Source organism: Phlebotomus papatasi, chromosome 2, assembly GCF_024763615.1.
Source record: "Phlebotomus papatasi isolate M1 chromosome 2, Ppap_2.1, whole genome shotgun sequence".
NCBI lineage: Eukaryota > Metazoa > Arthropoda > Insecta > Diptera > Psychodidae > Phlebotomus > Phlebotomus papatasi.
The window spans coordinates 101,919,855-101,939,205 of NC_077223.1; the positions used below are offsets into that span (position 1 = coordinate 101,919,855).

General features: G+C 35.0%; 1 protein-coding gene across 2 annotated transcripts in view; it reads left to right on the plus strand.

The window, feature by feature from the left end:
- The window catches only part of LOC129800450 (four and a half LIM domains protein 2-like), a 298,659-nt gene that overhangs the window by 125,751 nt on the left and 153,557 nt on the right, over positions 1–19,351 (plus strand). Inside the window, exon 1 of one of the 2 annotated variants that reach the window (XM_055844819.1) lies at positions 7,225–7,824. The exons of the other annotated variant lie outside the window; for it this stretch is intronic. Within the exon in view, the coding sequence (XP_055700794.1) occupies positions 7,735–7,824 (90 nt within the window). The 5' untranslated portion in view covers positions 7,225–7,734. Of the gene's footprint in view, positions 1–7,224; positions 7,825–19,351 lie in introns of those variants that run through there. 2 annotated transcript variants of the gene reach the window in all.

Below are 19,351 nucleotides of genomic sequence, written 5' to 3' on the forward strand. Positions count from 1 at the left end.
AAACCAGAATAAGTGAGAGAGAAAGGAAGATTGGCCAAGAAACAGGAGATAAAGTTAAAAATTTGATATCTGCGGGATACAATTCAGTATTTGGATTTTAAAATAAATAAATTCTAACTCTCTAAAACTCTATCAAATATTCTTCAAGTTGGGTGATTGTATTGTACATGAATAATTGTGAAAGTCGAGGATCTCACGAGATTTGTCTTCAGTGGAATTCACGCTGGAATTCTTAGGAAATTCGAAACGTATCATGCGGTATGAATAGAATTCTCTGTTGATTGAATCAATCGGCAAAATGATCAATTTTGCAAATAGTGGGGGTTCACAGCCAGAGAAATGTTGCAGCATTAAATAGTGTTGATTTTGTGCTAAGCAACGCGGATATTTTGGGGTAAAGATCTCTGAACGGAAAACCACTCGTGTGAATAAATTTTCAAGATCAAACATTTAGCATAATTGTGCCATGTGCACAGATTTCGTACAATTGACGATGAATCACTTGAATAATCTTTCAATAATATCAAACATGCTTTCCCCATGCTTTGCGTTTCTTTTTGGGCGCGAAAAAAGCGCGGGAAAAGTGTCCCAGAGACAGAAAAATTCGAGTTATTCCAAGGAAATAAATACTACACATCTGTTAAATAATTGCGAAATACACACATTTTATTTTTTTGCGGGGAGAGATAGATTTTTGTACAAGCCTTCCGCAATTGTTCTGATTGAATTTAGGGAGTTAACCCTTTAGTAGACAGTCTTAGAAAATATCAATAAATTTTGCTAGAAAAAATCTTAGACACAGAAAGAAATATCATAGAATCAATACATTTTTGGGATACTTTTGGAATTAAAAGGGCTTCAATACCTCGTGGGTATTAAATTCTAGGGTATTTTGGGATAAATTTCAAGAAAATCTGTCTTTGATTTAATACCATAAATTCATTAATTTTCAATAGCAATCAGTAGTGATTTTAGGGTGTTTCGGTATTGATTTTATTCCATTTACGTATTGATTAACCTTTTAAGGACGAAAAGCTTTCCGCTGAGCGAAATTCAATGAAATCAATTTTCCCTCGATATTTTAGTCTAAATAACATATTTATGGTTAGAAAAAATTTTCCTATCCCTAGAAGTCCTGAAAAACTATGGGTCATATATGACCCAATCGTCCATAAAGGTAAAAAAACACAAAATTTTCCAGGCGACTAGTTTACTAGTTTGCCCTGTTAATTTTGTAGGAGGAATAACTTGAATATATTTGTGATAATAAAAAAAAGTTATTTAGAGTACGAGTAAAACTTAAAACGATCAAAAATTAATTTAAAAAAATATCTCATTCAATTTTTGATCTCAAATAATCTTGAAGAGTGGTACACAAAAACAATAATTTTTATAATAAAAATGCATTAATGTTTACTTCTTTTTTTATTTTTATGATATTAATCGAAACAATTTCGAGTTCTGGTAACACAGAGATAAATGTCTCATGCCTCACAAATACAATTGGTCTTATAATCCTTTTTTATTCTAATAGCACCATGTGCACCTGCGCCTTTCCTCAGTTTTCTTCAAAATATGTTTCATGGTAATGTGTAGGTGCAATGTTAGTTGTCTTTGCGAATTTTAGACGTAGTTGCACATTGCTGTGAATCCGGCAGTTCTTCCGGCGTTGATGCGTTCTCGATGAAGACTTCAAAGTCCACTTCATCCACGTCTTGTTCCAAGTATATTTTGTCGCTTTCGTTCAGGACAAAATTGTCGTCTGGGCATTATGTGGATGATTTCGTGGTCATTGATCTTGAAATTTTTTGTTCCATTTTTGAAGTCATCTACAAGAGTAAAAAGTTATGAATTTACAACATTTACGTAGAAGTATTTTATAAATTATCAAAATATTACCTTCTTCAGTCAGTATTTCACTGGGAAATCTCAGCTAAATGATATTATCACACAATATTTCACGAATAATTGACTATTTTGCGCACACAAAAACATGAAACATTCTGACCTCAAATCTTGGAAAATCCATTCGGTATTTTTTTACCTTTATGGACGATTGAGTCATATATGACCCATGAAAATTATAAAGCTTTCCTGAAAATACCAATAAACTATAATTTTTACTTTGTTGAGAAATATTATGTATAGTTATTACAATTTCCAATCCCAAGAGGTTTTTGCTTAAAAAAAATTAGAAATATTAAAAATATTAAGATTCAAGCACCAATGTGAAAATTTGAAAATTCGTCATTTTTTAGCTTAAATATTTTTTATATAGCAAGTAGCTGGAGATTTGCAAAAAAATATTTTAGATTCCTACATCTTTCTACTTTGTGATTAGGTACAAACATTAGAAAGAAATAACTTCAGGTAGTCAGGAAAAATTATTTTCTCTATGGGTCAAGGGTGACCCAGTCGTCCTTAAAGGGTTAAAGAATATTCCTTAGATTCAATACCTCGTTAGTATTGTTTTTATATCATTACAGTATTGATTTAAGGATATTGGTATTAATTTTATCCCATTTTGGTATTGATTTTAGAGTGTTTTTATCCCATTTTTCGTATTGATTTTAGGGTATTTTGATTTTGGGTATTAATTTTAGAGTACTCCAGTCTTGATTTTATCCCATTTTAGTATTAAATTCATTCCCATGTAGTGTTGATTTTTGCAAAGTCCATCCAGGAATCCATATTTTTTTGCACCGGTCCGGCCAAAAAAAATTTTAAAGCTCACTCTCTATCGCTTTTTCTATACTAGAAAAAGTGTATAGAAAAAACGATAGAGAGTGAGCCAACAGAGAAAATTTTTTTAAGAATAATATACAAAAATCTCAAAAGAAGTTTTTGAAGCAGACGTTAGGCGTTTCCCAATTATTTAAAAATTCTAAATTGACACACTGAGGAAGACCCATTCCAAGGGTTGAAAGCTTTGGAGCAAAATTTGGAGTTTTTGATTGAGGAAAAAGTTGCCCCTGATGAACACCGGAAGATCTAAATCTATTTTCTTTGTTTTTCATATAATCATTCTTAATACATTTCAAAATGAATAAAAAATAGATATAGCTTTGGGTAATATATCGGCCACCTTTATTCTCATAGTTTCTTGCCCTTCCGGAATATTTCCAAAGTCTTTTCACATCATCCTTTTCGTCAAAGCAACATTTTTTGTTCTTTTTTTTGCGTTTTAATCACTAAAGTAAGGGAAGAGTACCAGCGATCGACAGTGTTCCTCGGATCGTCAGGTTAATACCACATTGTTGCTCCAAATTAAATGATTTCCTTAAAATTATTAGCCACTTTTTACCATTTAACTCTCACAAGAATACAGTGCATTAACTCAGATTTAATTTATAAAACCAATTTTCCCTGAGACACTTGATTAAATTCCTGACGATCCGAGGTACAGAGTGCAAGTTTGCAATTACACATATTTTTTATTAATTTATTGTAAAAATTAAAAATTCAAAAGCACAGATATAGTTAAAGGGATCACTAATGTATTAATTAGCAAACATAAAAATACCAAATAATGTTTTGTGGATTATATTTTCAACTAAAAATGGAGCATGTCTCTTAACATTCCGATCCGGGGTACTCTTCCCTTATGTAAAAACAAAAATTTATGAAAATTTGAGGAATGAAGGAAGTGGACGAAATTGCAAGCTGGCCGAAATTTCGTACAGTTCCCCTATACGTTCTTTAACATTCGAACAATCGACATTGTACCTGTTTTTTGGAATAATTCTTGAAAAGGCGTGATTTGAAATACCTTTTAAGTGGAGAATTTTCAGGGAATTGATTTAAGATTCTAAAGTTGTGCTAAAATCGCTAATGGGTTAACTGCAGACAATACACCTACATTTGTTTCATCAGGTGGAGTCTGTTGATTTGGCCCTCAGTATCTTGGACGGTTACGAAATCCGTGGCCGAAAGCTGAGGGTGCAGAGAGCTGAGTTCCATATGCGTGGCGAGTACAATCCCGCCCTGAAGCCCAAGAGAAAAAAGAAGGACAAGGAGAAGCTGAAGAAGATCAAGGAGAAGTAAATTGAAGATGTTCGTAGTGAAAATTTGATGAAAGTCTTCTAATTGAATTTTTAATCATGGCACAGATTGTTCGATTGGCGTCCGGAAAAGATGCGTGGCGAGAGGGCAAAGCATGAGAGAGTTGTGGTGGTGAAGAATTTATTTGCACCTGATACCTTCGACAAGGAAGTCCAATTAATTCTTGAGTATCAGAATGACTTGCGAGAGGAGTGCAAAAAGTGCGGAACTGTCCGAAAAGTCATTCTCTACGATGTAGGTTTTTTTGGTTGATAATTTTTTCCGGAAAAAAATAATCTTTGGGGCATTTTTTCAGAGACACCCTGAAGGAGTGGCTCAGGTAACGATGGCTGATCCCGAGGAGGCTGATGTTGTGGTGAAGCTTCTCGATGGGAGATTCTTCGGCAAGAGGAAACTTACAGCTGAAATTTGGGATGGAAAAACCAAATTCAAGTAAGTGAGAATTTAATTCAGTTCAGTTCTTGGGGCAGAGTTTTAATACTTCTTTTTTGTGTATTGTGGCTGGATAAGGATTTTGGAATCAGAGGCAGAGGCTCAGGAGAGATTGAATAAGTGGGACAAGTATTTGGAGGAGAAGGAGGCGAAAAAGGAAGAGAATGACAGTGATTAATTTTTTTTGCTGTGTAACAATGAGTTTTTTCCAGAATATTTTACAACTAATTAATGCATTTTCCTTTCATTTCTCCCTTTTTGGCCCGTAATTAATTCAAATTGTGTAAGGCAAAATCAAAAGCTGAGTTGATTTTCAGGGTGATATGGTCCGGTCAAGCTATTGATCTTTTGAAGCTCGGGTTAGGGTCCGGGACCTATTATTGGAAAGCCTTTATGATAAAGTTCACGATTTTGAGGTATTCGACATCGAAAGTTCGAAAACCGATTTTTGATTTCAGACCCCCTAGCGGCAGTTGAACGAAGATATGATTATCAAAAGTTTTGAAATTTCATAAGACCTTTATTTTGTACCACGCATGATCAACTTAGAAAGACCAGATCCCTTGTTCATCAGCCTCATTCGTGATTCCCCACTGGGTTTTGTTACCCAATCTTCTATCATTCACCTGAGTTTACCGGGGCCTACCAGTAGGAGAATTCTGTAATTTTCGTGACATTGTCACGCGTGAGTTCGAAACGTGACAATGCCAACCCTATAGCCAACGGTCGCAGCGATTCCACTGGCTTTCCAGCAGCTTTTTCTGCGATGTCCACTGATTTTACCGCTAAAAATCTGCGTGGAATTCCCTGGATTTTACCGCTCAAAATCCGCGTAAGCTTCCGAGATGGAATTTGACGCTAAATTTCTTTCTAGCGTTCCATGGACGTTTGCGGAACTCTGTATTGGACCGTCTAATAAGAAATGTCCGCGAGTTTCCATGGACTTTTCTCTGACGAATATTTCCACGGCTTTTCCTATGGATTATTAGCGTATAATCGGCAGTCAGCCTTTTAAAAATTTGGAAAAATCCTCTTTATTTCCACGAAATTCTCCGTGGAAATTTCCATGCAACGGCCTTAGAGGCTTCCGTGGTTTAATATAACGGAATTCCAGAACTTTTCCAGTAGACTTTTTAAATATATTTTTCTTCAAAATAATTCCAAAAATTGATTAAAAATTTCGTGGAACTTTCATAGAGAATTTCCAGAAAAAACATCCACAAATATGGACGATCAGTGCCAATTGGCAGCTTAGAACTTGGAGAGTGTTCAACTATCAGACGAACACTCAATTGTTCTACTTTTGAATTGAAAATATTGCTACCATATCGTTCATTTGAGTATGTCTAGCTTGCAAGAATTATAGCGTTAGGGCGAAAAATAATTGCAGAATTTTCGCGCTTACTTCCATGGAGTCTTGGTCGGAAAGATATCAGAAAATATATTCGGAATATTCAAAGGAAATTTTGAATCAATTTCCAGGGAATGCTCTTAGATATGTTGGAAGAAAATTCCTCGGACTTTTTTTTCCAGGAAATCCACGCAAAAAAGCTGAGAACTCCGCAGAATTCCAAGTGGAATATTAGCGTGTATTTCCACGGAAACTCTCGCGGAAAAATAGAAGACAAATTCCAGGGAATTTTCTGTTACTGTGAAACTGCGGCCGATCGGCTACAGGGTAGCCATCAATGATGGTCAAAACGTTTTTAACGATTTTGACGCTAGCGGACGCTGCATTTAAATCACGATGAAGAGCGAGGTGTTATGCATGAGGTCTTGTCTCTTAAATTAAATGAGATTTTAATGAAGAAATTAACTTTGAAGAAGAACTATGCTAGAGATTGTGCAGAGTTTTCTGTAGGAGTGCCCAGCGTATGTGTTCGTGGCGCACTTTTCAATTTTTATGCTTCGACTCGAATTACGAATTACGACTCGAGTAAGCGTGCCAAATTTCGGCATAGTTGCATGCAAGCGCCAAAAGTCTCAAGTTTGAAATGTAATATCTTTAATAGAAATTGATTTTTTTTATTCCTTCTACTTTAGAAATGTTGCTTAGAACCTTGCAGACAGTTTATCGTCTTTATTTACTTTAAAATTATTCTTAATACATTTTAAAATGATTGAAAATGTAGACATAGCTTTGGTGTTCTATTTCGGCCACTCTCATTCTCATAGTTCCTTGCCCTTCGGGAATTCTTCCAATGCCTTTTTCACGTCATCTCGTTTGTCGAAGCTACATTTTTTGTTATTCTTTTGCATTGTATAATCTCTAGAGTGTGTAAAAATTAAAAATTCATGGAAATTCGAGGAACAAAAAGGTGGCCGGAATTGCAAGCTGGCCGGAATTTGGCACACTTACCCTAATTCACTTTAGAATTTCTTTATTTAGAGTTCTTTCGTCTATTGAGTACTCATAGTCTGGTCCCCTATGATGTTCGTTTTCAAATCATACAGTTTACAGGTCGGTAAAACAGATTGGTGGGTGTCTTGGTTACTGCTCATGTTGCGTCTGCGCTAAAAGAGCGAATAGCGCTCAAAATTGAGAGAGGAAAACAGAGAGAAGTCGCGATGAGATAATTTATGGCCGGTTTCGTGCTCACGCGAGAGCATCGAGTTGTTTGAAAATTCAAGAGCAAAGTGAGAGAGAATGGCTTTCTCTCGCAGGCGATTGGTATTGTTGTCCCATTCTGCCGTGTTGGTATACAAATGTGCCGTTGCTATCAACGCCACGAAAATTCGAACGCATGTGGCGGCGGTTGCGAGCATGTAGTCAACACAATTGACAGTGGGGCCTCCAACTTTAGTATATCTTGAATGCTTGACCGGTGAAAAGGTGCACGTCGGGACCAAATATTGTTGTCGTTTTCTGTTTTCTCTGTGTTTATTTTTATCACACACACACAGATACGATTTCAGCGTGGTGTCTAAGAAGTAAAACAAAAAAAAATAAAACAAAAATTCCTTATATTCCAAAAGAGAATCTTTGCCGCTGCTGAAGACGTTTTAACAGTTTCTCAGTGCTGAGGTGGTATTTTTTTTTTTGAAGATCAGGTATTTTTGTGCATTTTTTTCGGAGACACATAACCTGCCAGAAAAAAGGGGTTTGGAGGCAGGATAGAGTTTTTTTTGGGTGCAGAAAAATTCAAAAATTTTGTGCAACGGGTGTGTTTTGGTGTTTTGTTTTTTTCGCGAAAATCTTGCAGAAATTGGAGCCCTTAGGATTTTTCTATCACTGGAGAAATGCCCCAATTTATCACAACAACCCATCATCACTCCGATGACGATGATACCACAATTTCCAGGACGCCCAAGGATGAATTCTCTGAAGCTGTAAGTATCATCTTACGAAATTTTTTTTTTGCGTTTTCTTACGTCCCTGACCACGTTCCTCCCCCGAATCTCTCGGCTATGTAGTTGAATTTCTTGTTTGTTTATTGATCTTGTGTGCGTCTTCTGGGCTGAAAGTGGTGGCGCCATAAAAATGGATTACGTCATCGATCAAAACACATGAGAATAGTTCCAAGGGAAATGGACTTGGTGTCAGTGTTTGGGGTTCGGTCGAATTTTTGCCGGGGCAGAGGTTTGAGAATACAAGTGAGAAGGCGCAACGCAGTGAGAAAGATTTCGCGGAGTAGGCGAACTCATATGATTCTGGTTCTACTGCTTTGGATAGGACTGGTTAACTTTTAAAATTTAAACAAGGAACTGATTCGTAAATAATCGGTGCGTTAACCGAACACTAGGAAGTTAATTTTTTGTTGATAAGGGGTTTACCGGTTCGTAACTTTTTTGAACCGGTTAGACCGGTATAGACTTAAACTGATTAAGAAATACTTTCAAGCAAACGATCTTAATGTTGACCTTCAAAAACCGTAAGAAAAGAGTGATTCACCGTTATGCTAAACCGTTATGACAAGCTCACTATTAGACTATAAAGAAGCACGCCTTGCCTACACCTCCTACTCAGAGGACTTACCCTACAGAGGGACTAGGTACATTGTGTACTCAATCCTACCCTCTGGCAAGTGGCCTTCAAAGTTGAAGCCACTTTCTCACATATGCATACAAATTTGTATGGAAATTTTTCTGCACTCGTGAGCGTTACACGATATGTGTCACAATTGAAGTGCGTACTGTTCACAGAACTCTGTGCCTTGTAAAGAGGAATAAATATTCTATATTTCCATCTAAAAAGTTTTTTGTAACTCACAGCGTAAGCTGAGTTTGGAAGCAATTTGTGAGTTGGCTTCAAAAAGCTCCATGTAAAAAAAGCCTTTAGTCAGGGGTTACACTCAATCCTCTCGTTCAGTAATAACGTTGCCGATTTGAAAACTCACTCCGGTTGAGGTTTTTGCTATACAGATTCGAAGGTAAGATCTTAATAATTTGAGATTTCTATTGTTTTGCTCAAGAGGATTTCCTGATGTAATCGAATAACGTATTTGCATCTAAGGTAAAATTCATGCGAACAACTCATACGACAGCGAAATACATTATTACCGATTCGAAGGTATATCAGAGAGGACTTACCTAAAACCTCGTTGAAAGTTCGAAGTTTAAACCGACGAGTTACACAAAAATGAAAAAGTTCATGAAAAGAACATTTCTCTTATTAAAATTGCTATTCAAACGTTCTGACATCCTGAAATTCCTCAAAACTGCACAAAAATCCACTTTTATTAGCAAACTTTTTGACACTTTTGTTGACATTGTTAACGATTGAAGTGTCAAGAATACCGAAATTCGGAATAGCAGAGTAACCAGTGCTAAAGGCTTCCGGTAGATTTTTGCACAGGTTTGGCTTGGCTTTGGAGTAGCTTTGTCTCTTCCAAAGGTTATTACTGAACGGAACCAATTAGTGTTTAAGGAGTCATAATAATAGAAGGGTCTTTAGCTGCGGAATCGATAAATATTTCATCATCAATGACTTAAGAATGGCTTAATGAAGAAGAATGGCTACCTCTAACTGACCTGTAGTGTGTTCTACAGAGAGGGTCGTTGAGCCACCTCTAAACAGCGTCTGATCATATAGTGCCAAAGAGATTTTATCCTTGATAAAACACGCTATAATCTAAATTGGGTGTTAAACTGTCTTAAAGGTCCAAATAGACTAAGGCTGATCCTCGAGAATAGTCTGTAAAAATTGGCAGTAAAGGATTAGGTAAAAGAAATTTATGCAAAGGACTTCTAAAGGACGATTCCAAGTCGTCAGTGTTTGACAGTTTGTGATAATTTTTTATTGCCAAATTTTACATGCTAAATATTCTCGAGGATCAGGTTGAGTCTATTTAGGCTCTAAAGCCATAAATAGACTTAGGATGATCCTTGAAAATATTTAGCCTTGTAAAATTTTGCAGTAAAGATATACTCCAAACCGTCCTACATTTAGGGCTTAGAATCTTCGATTCGAGTTCTTTTGTATAAATTTCCTTTTATATGATCCTTTGCTAAAAATTTTACTGGAATAATATCCTCGAGTATCAGCTTGAGTTTATTTAGGCCCTAATGCTTGAACATAGGTCTAAGGAATATAAGGATTGTATAGAATAAATAGCTGAATTTCCTTCTTCATAAACAAAGTCAAAGATTTGCATTATACGGGCTTCAGACTAGAGGTATAGGCCAGTTCCAGAAGGTCTCAAAATCCTAAATAGCGCGCATTTTTATTGCTTTTTGTGAGCCTAATAGGTCATTTATCTTTAATAATCCAATTCTAAGTTAATTTTTATCAAAAAATTGTTATTGATAAGAAATTATAGCAATTAAGCCATATAGCTAAGCCTTAGGTGTGAAGCCGGTATTGTGGCTTTTACACACTAGAACAATTTATGTCCATATTTGACAGTTTTTTCATACAAAAGTATAGGCAATTGGCTTCGGAAATTCGAATTTCATCTTTCTGCGTATCCACGATTCAGACAAAATTCATGGGCTGGTAGAACGGTAGAAACACTAAATGGGTCAATATATATTCTGCGGTCACATAAGGGTGGCCGGACTTTCCGGTTACTTATGACCCAGTTGCCTTTTCTTAAAAGAAAAGCGAGGGGTTGCGGCTGTGGCGTTCTTTACATTACCTTCAATGAAGCAATGGAACTATTTGACAATCCCCCCTTCGCCACATTACACAACCCAAACACGTTGGATACCTTCCCGATGGAGTCCTTCCCGATTTTGCACAATCAGTTCGGGTTTGAGACGGGCCCCGGACGGCAGGGTGATCGGTGCCTCTTTTATAATTACGGCCTCAGGATGAAGTCACGGATCCTGTCGTGGCAAACAAAGATAGAGTACTCGCTCTATAACGCAAGTGTCTCGGGTTCGACTATTCTTTAGTTCACCAGGAATTTTTCTGACGTTAAAGTTATTCAGATTGCATCCACTAAGCTTCATTTTACTTGATTCCACAGCATGGACATGGAACTGACAGTCTTATTCCGTCAGTGACAATCTTACAAAAATAACAATGCGTGTATAGAAATTCCCTTAAGGGAAAACCTAGTTCCTCTATAGGCGAGTAACTCTGAACTGTAACCATTTTTATTTATGCTCAAGTTTTGGAACTGGAGCTTTGTTCGTTCTTATCAGCCTCACACGAAAATCTGTAGACGTTCTAACAATTTTTGCGATTCCTTCAAGACGAATAAAGAGAGTAACAATCTCTAATCTAAGAAAGAATTTCGTTACGGTATATCAAACTTAATGATCTTACTTCCTATAGGGTACAAAGCCCCTACTCAAAGACTTCAGATCTACGTTAAACAAAGAATTCAAGGATTCAAGGTCATTAATGTATACGTTAGATACGTATCGTAGACGTAAGATCTGTGCTTTGCTTGTTGCAGATCTTTAACTTATCTACGAAGGAGAAAGAATATTAGAACGTGTATGTGTATGACATATACCGTACCGGAAAACATGTTTTTGGAGCAATACATCAATGTATGAATTGAAGGTCTTAACGACGACTCTAGGTTCGTCGTATTAATAGTTCTCTGAGGACCTCTAGTGGTTAATTCTTATCCTTTGGTTAGTAATTTTTCTTAGAATTCCCTGTGCCAAACTCATGCTAAAAACCTAAAACCAATTATTTAATCGTATTGGGATATATTTATTGCAAATTCAGACCTAAGGCTTAGCCATATGGCCAAATTGATCTAATTCTGAATGATCTTTCTTAAGTTCTGAATTAAATTCTGAAGAACCAATAAAACTGGATGCTATTTAAGATTTTGAGATCTTCAGGAACTAAGCTAAACCTCTGGTCTGAAGACTGTTTTATAGTTGGAGACATGCAGATATCGAAAAATCAAGTGATTATATTTCACTTGACTCTTTTATAATGGAAATAGAGTTGTTTAAGATCTCATAGAACGCTGAGCACGTTTTGGCAACCAGTAGAAGTCACTGAAGCGAGTTTCTTAGCAAGTCTACTTGAATTTCCAATCCAGTGTCTCTCAGACTTAATAAAAGAAAAAACACAGCACTATGTCAAAAAGGTGAGATCACCAGCTCGAAATACAAGAGGAAGAAGAGAATTTCCGAATCAGAAGAGCTAAATTCTGGGACAAAAAGTCATCCCAAGATTTGAGAATCATTGAGGCGCGAAAGTATCCAATTGAGAGAGAGTCCCAGGAAGAAAGGAGAAAAAAAAGTAGCATCTCTTGGTGCTGGTATTAGAGAATTTCACAGGTTCTCGAGGGGGATAAACTGTTAGGCATTTAACATAGAATAGAGCTCAATGATCTCTCAGTCTTTCACCATCTTCCAGAGCACTTAGCATTTGTGTTCTCGCGATGTGCTGCACAAGAGAGTGTTCAAATACCGGTTTCTCAGGCGAAATTTACAAAACCAACCACAGACTCCAAAGTGAGGGGCACCAAGATAAACTTCTTTTTCTTTAGCCAGCAGCATCAGTATCTTCTCACAGTGCCAATTAATTTCACATGGCATTTAAATCTCTTTGCTAAGTTTTCCAGCCAAAAAAAAAACTACCAATGTTTTGACTCAACAAACTTCCCGCATTATCTCAACCACCAGAGTCCAAAAATAATCCATCTTTTATGTATTATCTCAAACACCCAATAATTGTCAATGAAACTCACATGAATTGGCAGATCTTCCCAATTTTTTCTCTCTAAATCTTCTTTTTTTCGAGTTTTTTTCTCGTCAATTTAATCAATCTTCTTAATTCGCTCAACGCCAGAACATCTGCAGAAAGTATGGAGATGAAATTGGCACTTGTTTACAAGAATATTTGATGCGAATGCTGGGGGGAAACATCAAAAAATATTTCAAATAAAATGGATTTCCTGGGAAATTTAAATAAATAAACAGGGAGTGAATAGATTACTTTGGGAACATTTTAATTTTCAAAATGATTTTGAGTTGTACTTTTGTTTTACCAGATTTTTATTAATTTTCTGTTACAAAATGGACAAAAATTAATAAAAAATAAGATTAAAAATTTAATGAAGAAATGCATCAATCATTCGAATATTAATTAATACACAGAAAAAAATATTGTTTTAAAATGCTCGTAGGGTGCAGGCATTACTTATGGCCACATTAAGGACATATCTCATTGCAGTTGATGATCTTCTTGACCAATTAAAACAAAATTTTAAGAGTAATTTCTTTTATGTAGTTTCTTTCGATATATGAAAATGAATTTCTTAGGAAAATCCCTGAAACCCCGGAAAATATGTAGTTTTCCCAACCATGTAAAATTCATAACTTGTGGCCTCCTTTACGAACTTATGGCCATTAATGGAACAACTTATGGCCACAATTTCAAATGATATAAAACAAACTTATTAATAAAATAATTTTATTAGAAAAGAAAAGAAAAGCATTTTAAACACTTTTATAGGTTTTTATTATTTTTCTTAACAAGTTTTCCATAGTTTTTCAAACATTTTACTCATAATAGTAGCAGACTACTAATATTGATTCTGCGCACAGTGACCAGTAATCCAACCTGTCTTTCGTGATGGAATAGCCACGTTTGGTTGCATGAAGAACCCACCTCACAATATCCTTCTCTGTTTGTTTTCTTTTGGGGACTATGAAAGCATCCGTGATCAAATGTTTCCCAATACTTCTTGCATCCTTTGAGTTCAATAAAAGGGTTTTTTTGTAGTATTTTGCACTGTCCTAATAGGGATATAAGAGGAAAAGTTATGTTAAATATTTACAACAAAATGCAGGTTTATTGAAAAAATCAACAAGATCTACACATTACTCTTTTGTAATCAATTTTATGTTATAATTTCAACACTTACCTTAAATTTTATTACATTTTTGCTAGAAAACTCAAATTCACTGAATCAAAATAACACAAGTGTCAACTCGCTAAACCACATATCTGTGAGGGCACCACACGTCAAATTCTGTGGCCACAAATTAATAATCTTTTCAAATAGGTCATAACTTATGGCCTCGTCTTTATTTTACATTTTTTGTTTAAAAAATCATCAAAATCAAGTGGTAAATGAAAATATAGTTACTAAGAAAACAAGTTTTGAAAAATAGTTCTAAATATTTTTGATTGAAGATATAAAATTTAGTCATTAAAAATTATGAGATCGTTAGTAAATTTCTTAATGATTTGACGTATATTTGACCGTCTGCCGCATCAGTGAAACAATTCCCACAAAATAATTAAAATTCTACCGAAGTAAGGTAAAGGACCCTATGTCGACCACTTAAGGAGATCTTTTGTGAAAAATTTATGAAAAAACAGTTGTAATTTGTCTTTTTTGATAGGGGTTTTATCTAAAACTATAGAATAGATCCTTATCTATCTTATGGTTAACTTCATTTAGACATAACATAATTTTAAATTACAAAAAAATTAAACTGTTTTAAAAATGCGATGTGTTCCTCTACTCGACCACTCTGATATCAAAGTGCCTTTACTCGACCACCTGGGGTTCCTCTACTCGACCACCCATTTTTTCTAAGAAATTAAATAAGCCACAAAACTATAAAGTCATGCATTCAACTTTGGCTTTCTAACACTTCATGAATAACGCTTAAAATTAAGTCAATCATTAATATAAAATAGGAAAACACAGTTTTATGAATTCATTCAAAAGTAGTAAAACATTTAACTGAAAAAGCTCCACTTCCTATGATTCGTCGACAGGTCGAATTGAGGAACATTATATTTGAAATGCACTTTCAATTTTAAGACCTTAAATTTAATGTTTAACTTAATCGTGGAACTAAAATTTTTGCACAGAATATAGATAAAGTCCTCAACTTACGATTAGACTCAAAATTTGAATTCTCAAGTAATCTGTAAGGATAATAATTGAACTAATTCCTTAAGAAAACAGTTAAGAATATCAATAAGAATGCCATTAATTGATGAAAAATTGCGAATTTTTATTTAAGAAATACTTTTAACACTTCATTTAAGTGCTTTTTTTAATGTTCTATGGTCAATTTCTATGATATATTCACTGATTTGTATTAATTATGAAATGACTGACCCTAATGATGTTAAACCATTTGCCAAATATTATTGCAAATGTAAATAATTTGAATAAATATTTCGCCTGGTCGACCTGAGGAACCTAGGGTGGTCGAATAGAGGATTCTTTACCTTATAAAAGTCAATCAGTTTAAAAGTTTCATTTAATGATAGCACATCAAATATTCCTAATTTTGTGGTTCTTCGAAATTAATTTGTGGGAAAAAATTGAAGATATCTGCGAAGTGGCCACAAGTATAGACTGGCCATAAGTAATGCCGCCACCCTACACATGGTTATTTGGGCGTTATGACTTTTCGGCGCTTGAGCATTAGGAACTGGTGGGAATAGGCTCTTACGTAGTAACAAAGAGATCTATAGCTGACTAATTAACTCTTGATCCATCGTGCACTATACCATAGCAATTACGGACAATTACCTTAATTTTTGATCCCGAGCAGTTTCGTTTAGGAGGGATTATTTATTTATTTTATATTATATAATATTATATATTCTAAGGCAGTTCATATCGGTCGTGAATAGGGGGTAAATAAGTCTGCCACTCACTGTACGGTACACTTTGAGTGTGATCAGTGCGATCTTGGAGACTGATCGCGAGATCAGTGCAATCTCGTTGACTGATCGTGAATCTGTAAATACGAAAATAAAAAACATCGTGTTGGAAAATAGAGGAGGAGAGGAAAAAATATTTTAAGAAAACACAGACTTAATGCGTGGGGGTCATCGAAGACAAGAAGTCGATATCTGACACCGTTTGGCTTCCATTCAGATAAAAGACAGATGAAAAATTAACAAACACCGTGATTTGATTTGATGATTTCTTCCAAATTTTTAAAAACAATTCAGTCCGTGAGTTTGCTATATCGCTCAGCATTAGCATTGAACGCACGAGTTCGAGCATCTAGCGAAGTGTGAATTATGTTGCAACCCCTTTTTAGAGACAGGTATGAGTCTCTCAAATTTCTCATCCCCGATAACTTTGCCATTCTTAAGCACAGTGGGGGGTTGATTTGGGGAAATGGGAATTGGGCCAAAAGAGAGATTCTCAATGAATATTGTAAATACAAGTGAAGCATTAAAAGGGTTGCCAAAAAGGGACTCCATTCATGGGGCATTTAATTAGAGATGTTGTGCATTGGACTGAAAGTCTTTTTAATAAATCATCCGATGAAAAGAATGGCGTGGACATAATTCACCTTTCTCGCTTAATCATCATCAAATTAGCTCTCCCCAAATTGATGGGGCTCCTGTGAAAAAAAAATATCCAAACAATCTCTTCCATTATTGTGGTCGGTGAGAAGAATCGGAGAGGAATCTCTGGTGCACGCATGTGACTTCTCCGTGGAAAAAGAAATTAATTTGTGTGAATTGTGGCATTGCGGGAGTTTTATCGGGGTTCTTGAGTACACAAGACAATACATATGTTATTGATAAATCTACCAACGAGTGGGCAATTATCATCAATTTATGAATCGGTGAATTGCGTGTGAAATGTGGGGGATAGAGGTTAGGGTGTTCTCCTCATGCTTAGACAATTTTACGACTGACTTGACAATTGAGAATATATTGAGGCTTTTTCATTGACTTTGGGGGCATACAAAATGATTCATGGGATATGAATGGTTCAGACAGGCCACAAACTTACTTGCCAATATAATGATAAAATCGCAAAATATCTACAATTGATCTGCAAATATATTTATTTTAATTCACCTAAAGTCTTTTCCAACATTTTCTCTGTGGCTTCTGTGAAGTTGCACATGGAATTTTTCAATGAATTACAGAGGAAATTGATGTAGATGGAACAGATGGTGAAATGACACTTTCATATTGGATTTATATACACACATTCAGCAACACTTTACAATACCCAGTCACATTGTGTTTTACAAGAAATTTTACTCAATAATACCTCTTCTCCAGGAGGGAGAGACATACATTGCTCTTGCCTTCTATGTGGTTGAACTCTTTACGATTTTGCCATTTGGAGGCTAAAAGAAGCACCAAGAGATGTGCGTGCTTTAAAGCAGAACCTCCAGTCAGAAAGTCTTTAATTTTTATTTCACAAAGGGGTGGCCAAGTGACCTACACTTCGCGGAATGCTCCAACTCTTGAATCTAAATGTCATTACTTGAAATTTACTTTCTTATTTGGTTATCGGTTTATAACCTTTCAGAGAAACATCAGAGCCCTCTAAAATCGCAATTTCCGATTAATTACCGATTTATTACCAAATTATTACCGATTCGTTACTCGTTGAAACAAGTTTGGACTTGTACATCATTCAAAGACCTTTCAAATAAATTCAAATTTGTTCAAATCGACTAAGAAATACGACACCCATAGGTACTTAACCCCCTAGACTTAACAAAGTAATTTAGAAGAAATTACCCAAGGAACATGTTACAACTCTGACTCAAATAATGACTATTTTTAAAAGGAAAATTATAGTAAAATACTACACCGCTAAGACACTAAGTATTTTTGAAGAACTTAATAATTTCTTAACTAAATGACTTGATTTGAAGGAGTTGTAGAACGTGCAATTAGGGTAAGTGTGCCAAATTCCGGCCAGTTTGCAATTTCGGCCACCTTTTTTGTTCCTCGAATTTCCATGAACTTTTAGATTTTGCACACTCTAGAGATTATACAATGCAAAAGAATAACAAAAAATGTAGCTTCGACAAACGAGACGATGCGACGTGAAAAAGGCTTTGGAAGAATTCCTGAAGGGCAAGGAACTATGAGAATGAAGGTGGCCGAAACAAGGCACTAAAGCTATATCTATATTTTTATTCATTTTAAAATGTATTAAGAATGATTTTAGAGTAAATAAAGACGGTAAACTCTTTACAAGGTTCCAAGCAACACTCTTTAAGAAGAAAGAATAAAAAATCAATTTGTATTTAAAATATTACATTTCAAACTTGAGACTTCGACGCTTGCATGCAACTATGCCGAAATTTGGCACACTTACCCTATATAGGGTAAATTGAGCTAATTCAAAACCTGCTCCAAATGGAAATTTTTCGCTAATCCAAATGGAAACGTTACTGTTTTCATGATAAATACAGTACTAAATTATTATATTTATATATTTTCTATACCACAGTTTCATTATTTAGTTAATTTTACTCTAAATAAAGCGAAAATCCATTCATATTCACAAATTTTAATTTGTTAATTTCTCAGAAAAATTAAAAGTGTACCTTTTCACCATCGAATATTTCATCGATCGACCGTGTTTTCCAATGAAAAACAAAATGAATTGACTGTTGTTTATTCGTTTTGTTTAATATTTATGTCATATTTCTGGCTAATTTTAGTTAAATTAAGTGCCAATCTTTATTGTTAACGGTACGTGAAGTTTTAAAATGAAATAATTACATATTTCGTGAACAAAAAGGGTTTTTCCGAAGAGTCTGCAAATGTTTCAATAGGAAACCTCGGAAATATGATTTTTTTTGCACAGATTTTCTTATTGTTTTAGATAGGAAAGGTGAAAAGACCAGGAATAAGAACAAATCCTGCACTCAGGAGCAGCTCAACAAGGTTTTGGAAGCCTTTCGTCGCGTTTCAGTTACTCTGTTTGTCTCCAATTAGAAAATTTCCCTTGTCTCCATTTGGATTAATTTGTTTCAAATAGAAGCATTTTGCGCTTGTGTGCGTGTTTTTGTATTTAAGAAGTTTTCAAATTATATTTAAAGAATTTTCACTGAACAGTCCAGAAAGTGTCAAAGTAAAGGGTTTATAATTTCTTTTGTTTTTATTGAAAAATAAAATGAAATAAGATTGAAAATCTGGTTAATAGACTCCCGGGACACGACTTTATAGGGCTAAAAAGAAGAAATATCATATTTTGATACTCTTTGGGTCATTGTCACTTCGGATTATTCATTAGTTCGACTAGAGAGACGGTTTATAGGAATCAAGGAAACTTTTGCAAAACTTAAACTACTAGGTCACGAAATAAAGAAAACTTTTTACAGAAATTACGTAGTTATTCGCTATTTGCGCTTCCGGATCAGAAATTAGGGTCACGAAAGAAAAGATTTAACAGAACTTGGAATACTTGTTGGCAAAATTTTATTCCGGGATTTCACGCTTTTGAAACTAAAATGAGCGTCTTCAGATAAACTACTCAGAAAAAAATGTTTTGTCAAATTAACTAGACAAGCTTGTAAAAAAGATGTTCTTCCATACAGAACATGGAAAAGTTTTGTCAAATCGGCGGCCAACTGGATCAAAAAGTTTGTCAAAAGGGTGTTTTTCCATATAAAATGGAAGAAATTTTTTTGTCAAATTAGTAAATAACATACTTTTGACAAAATTTAAACAAAATCCATCACTGAGAAA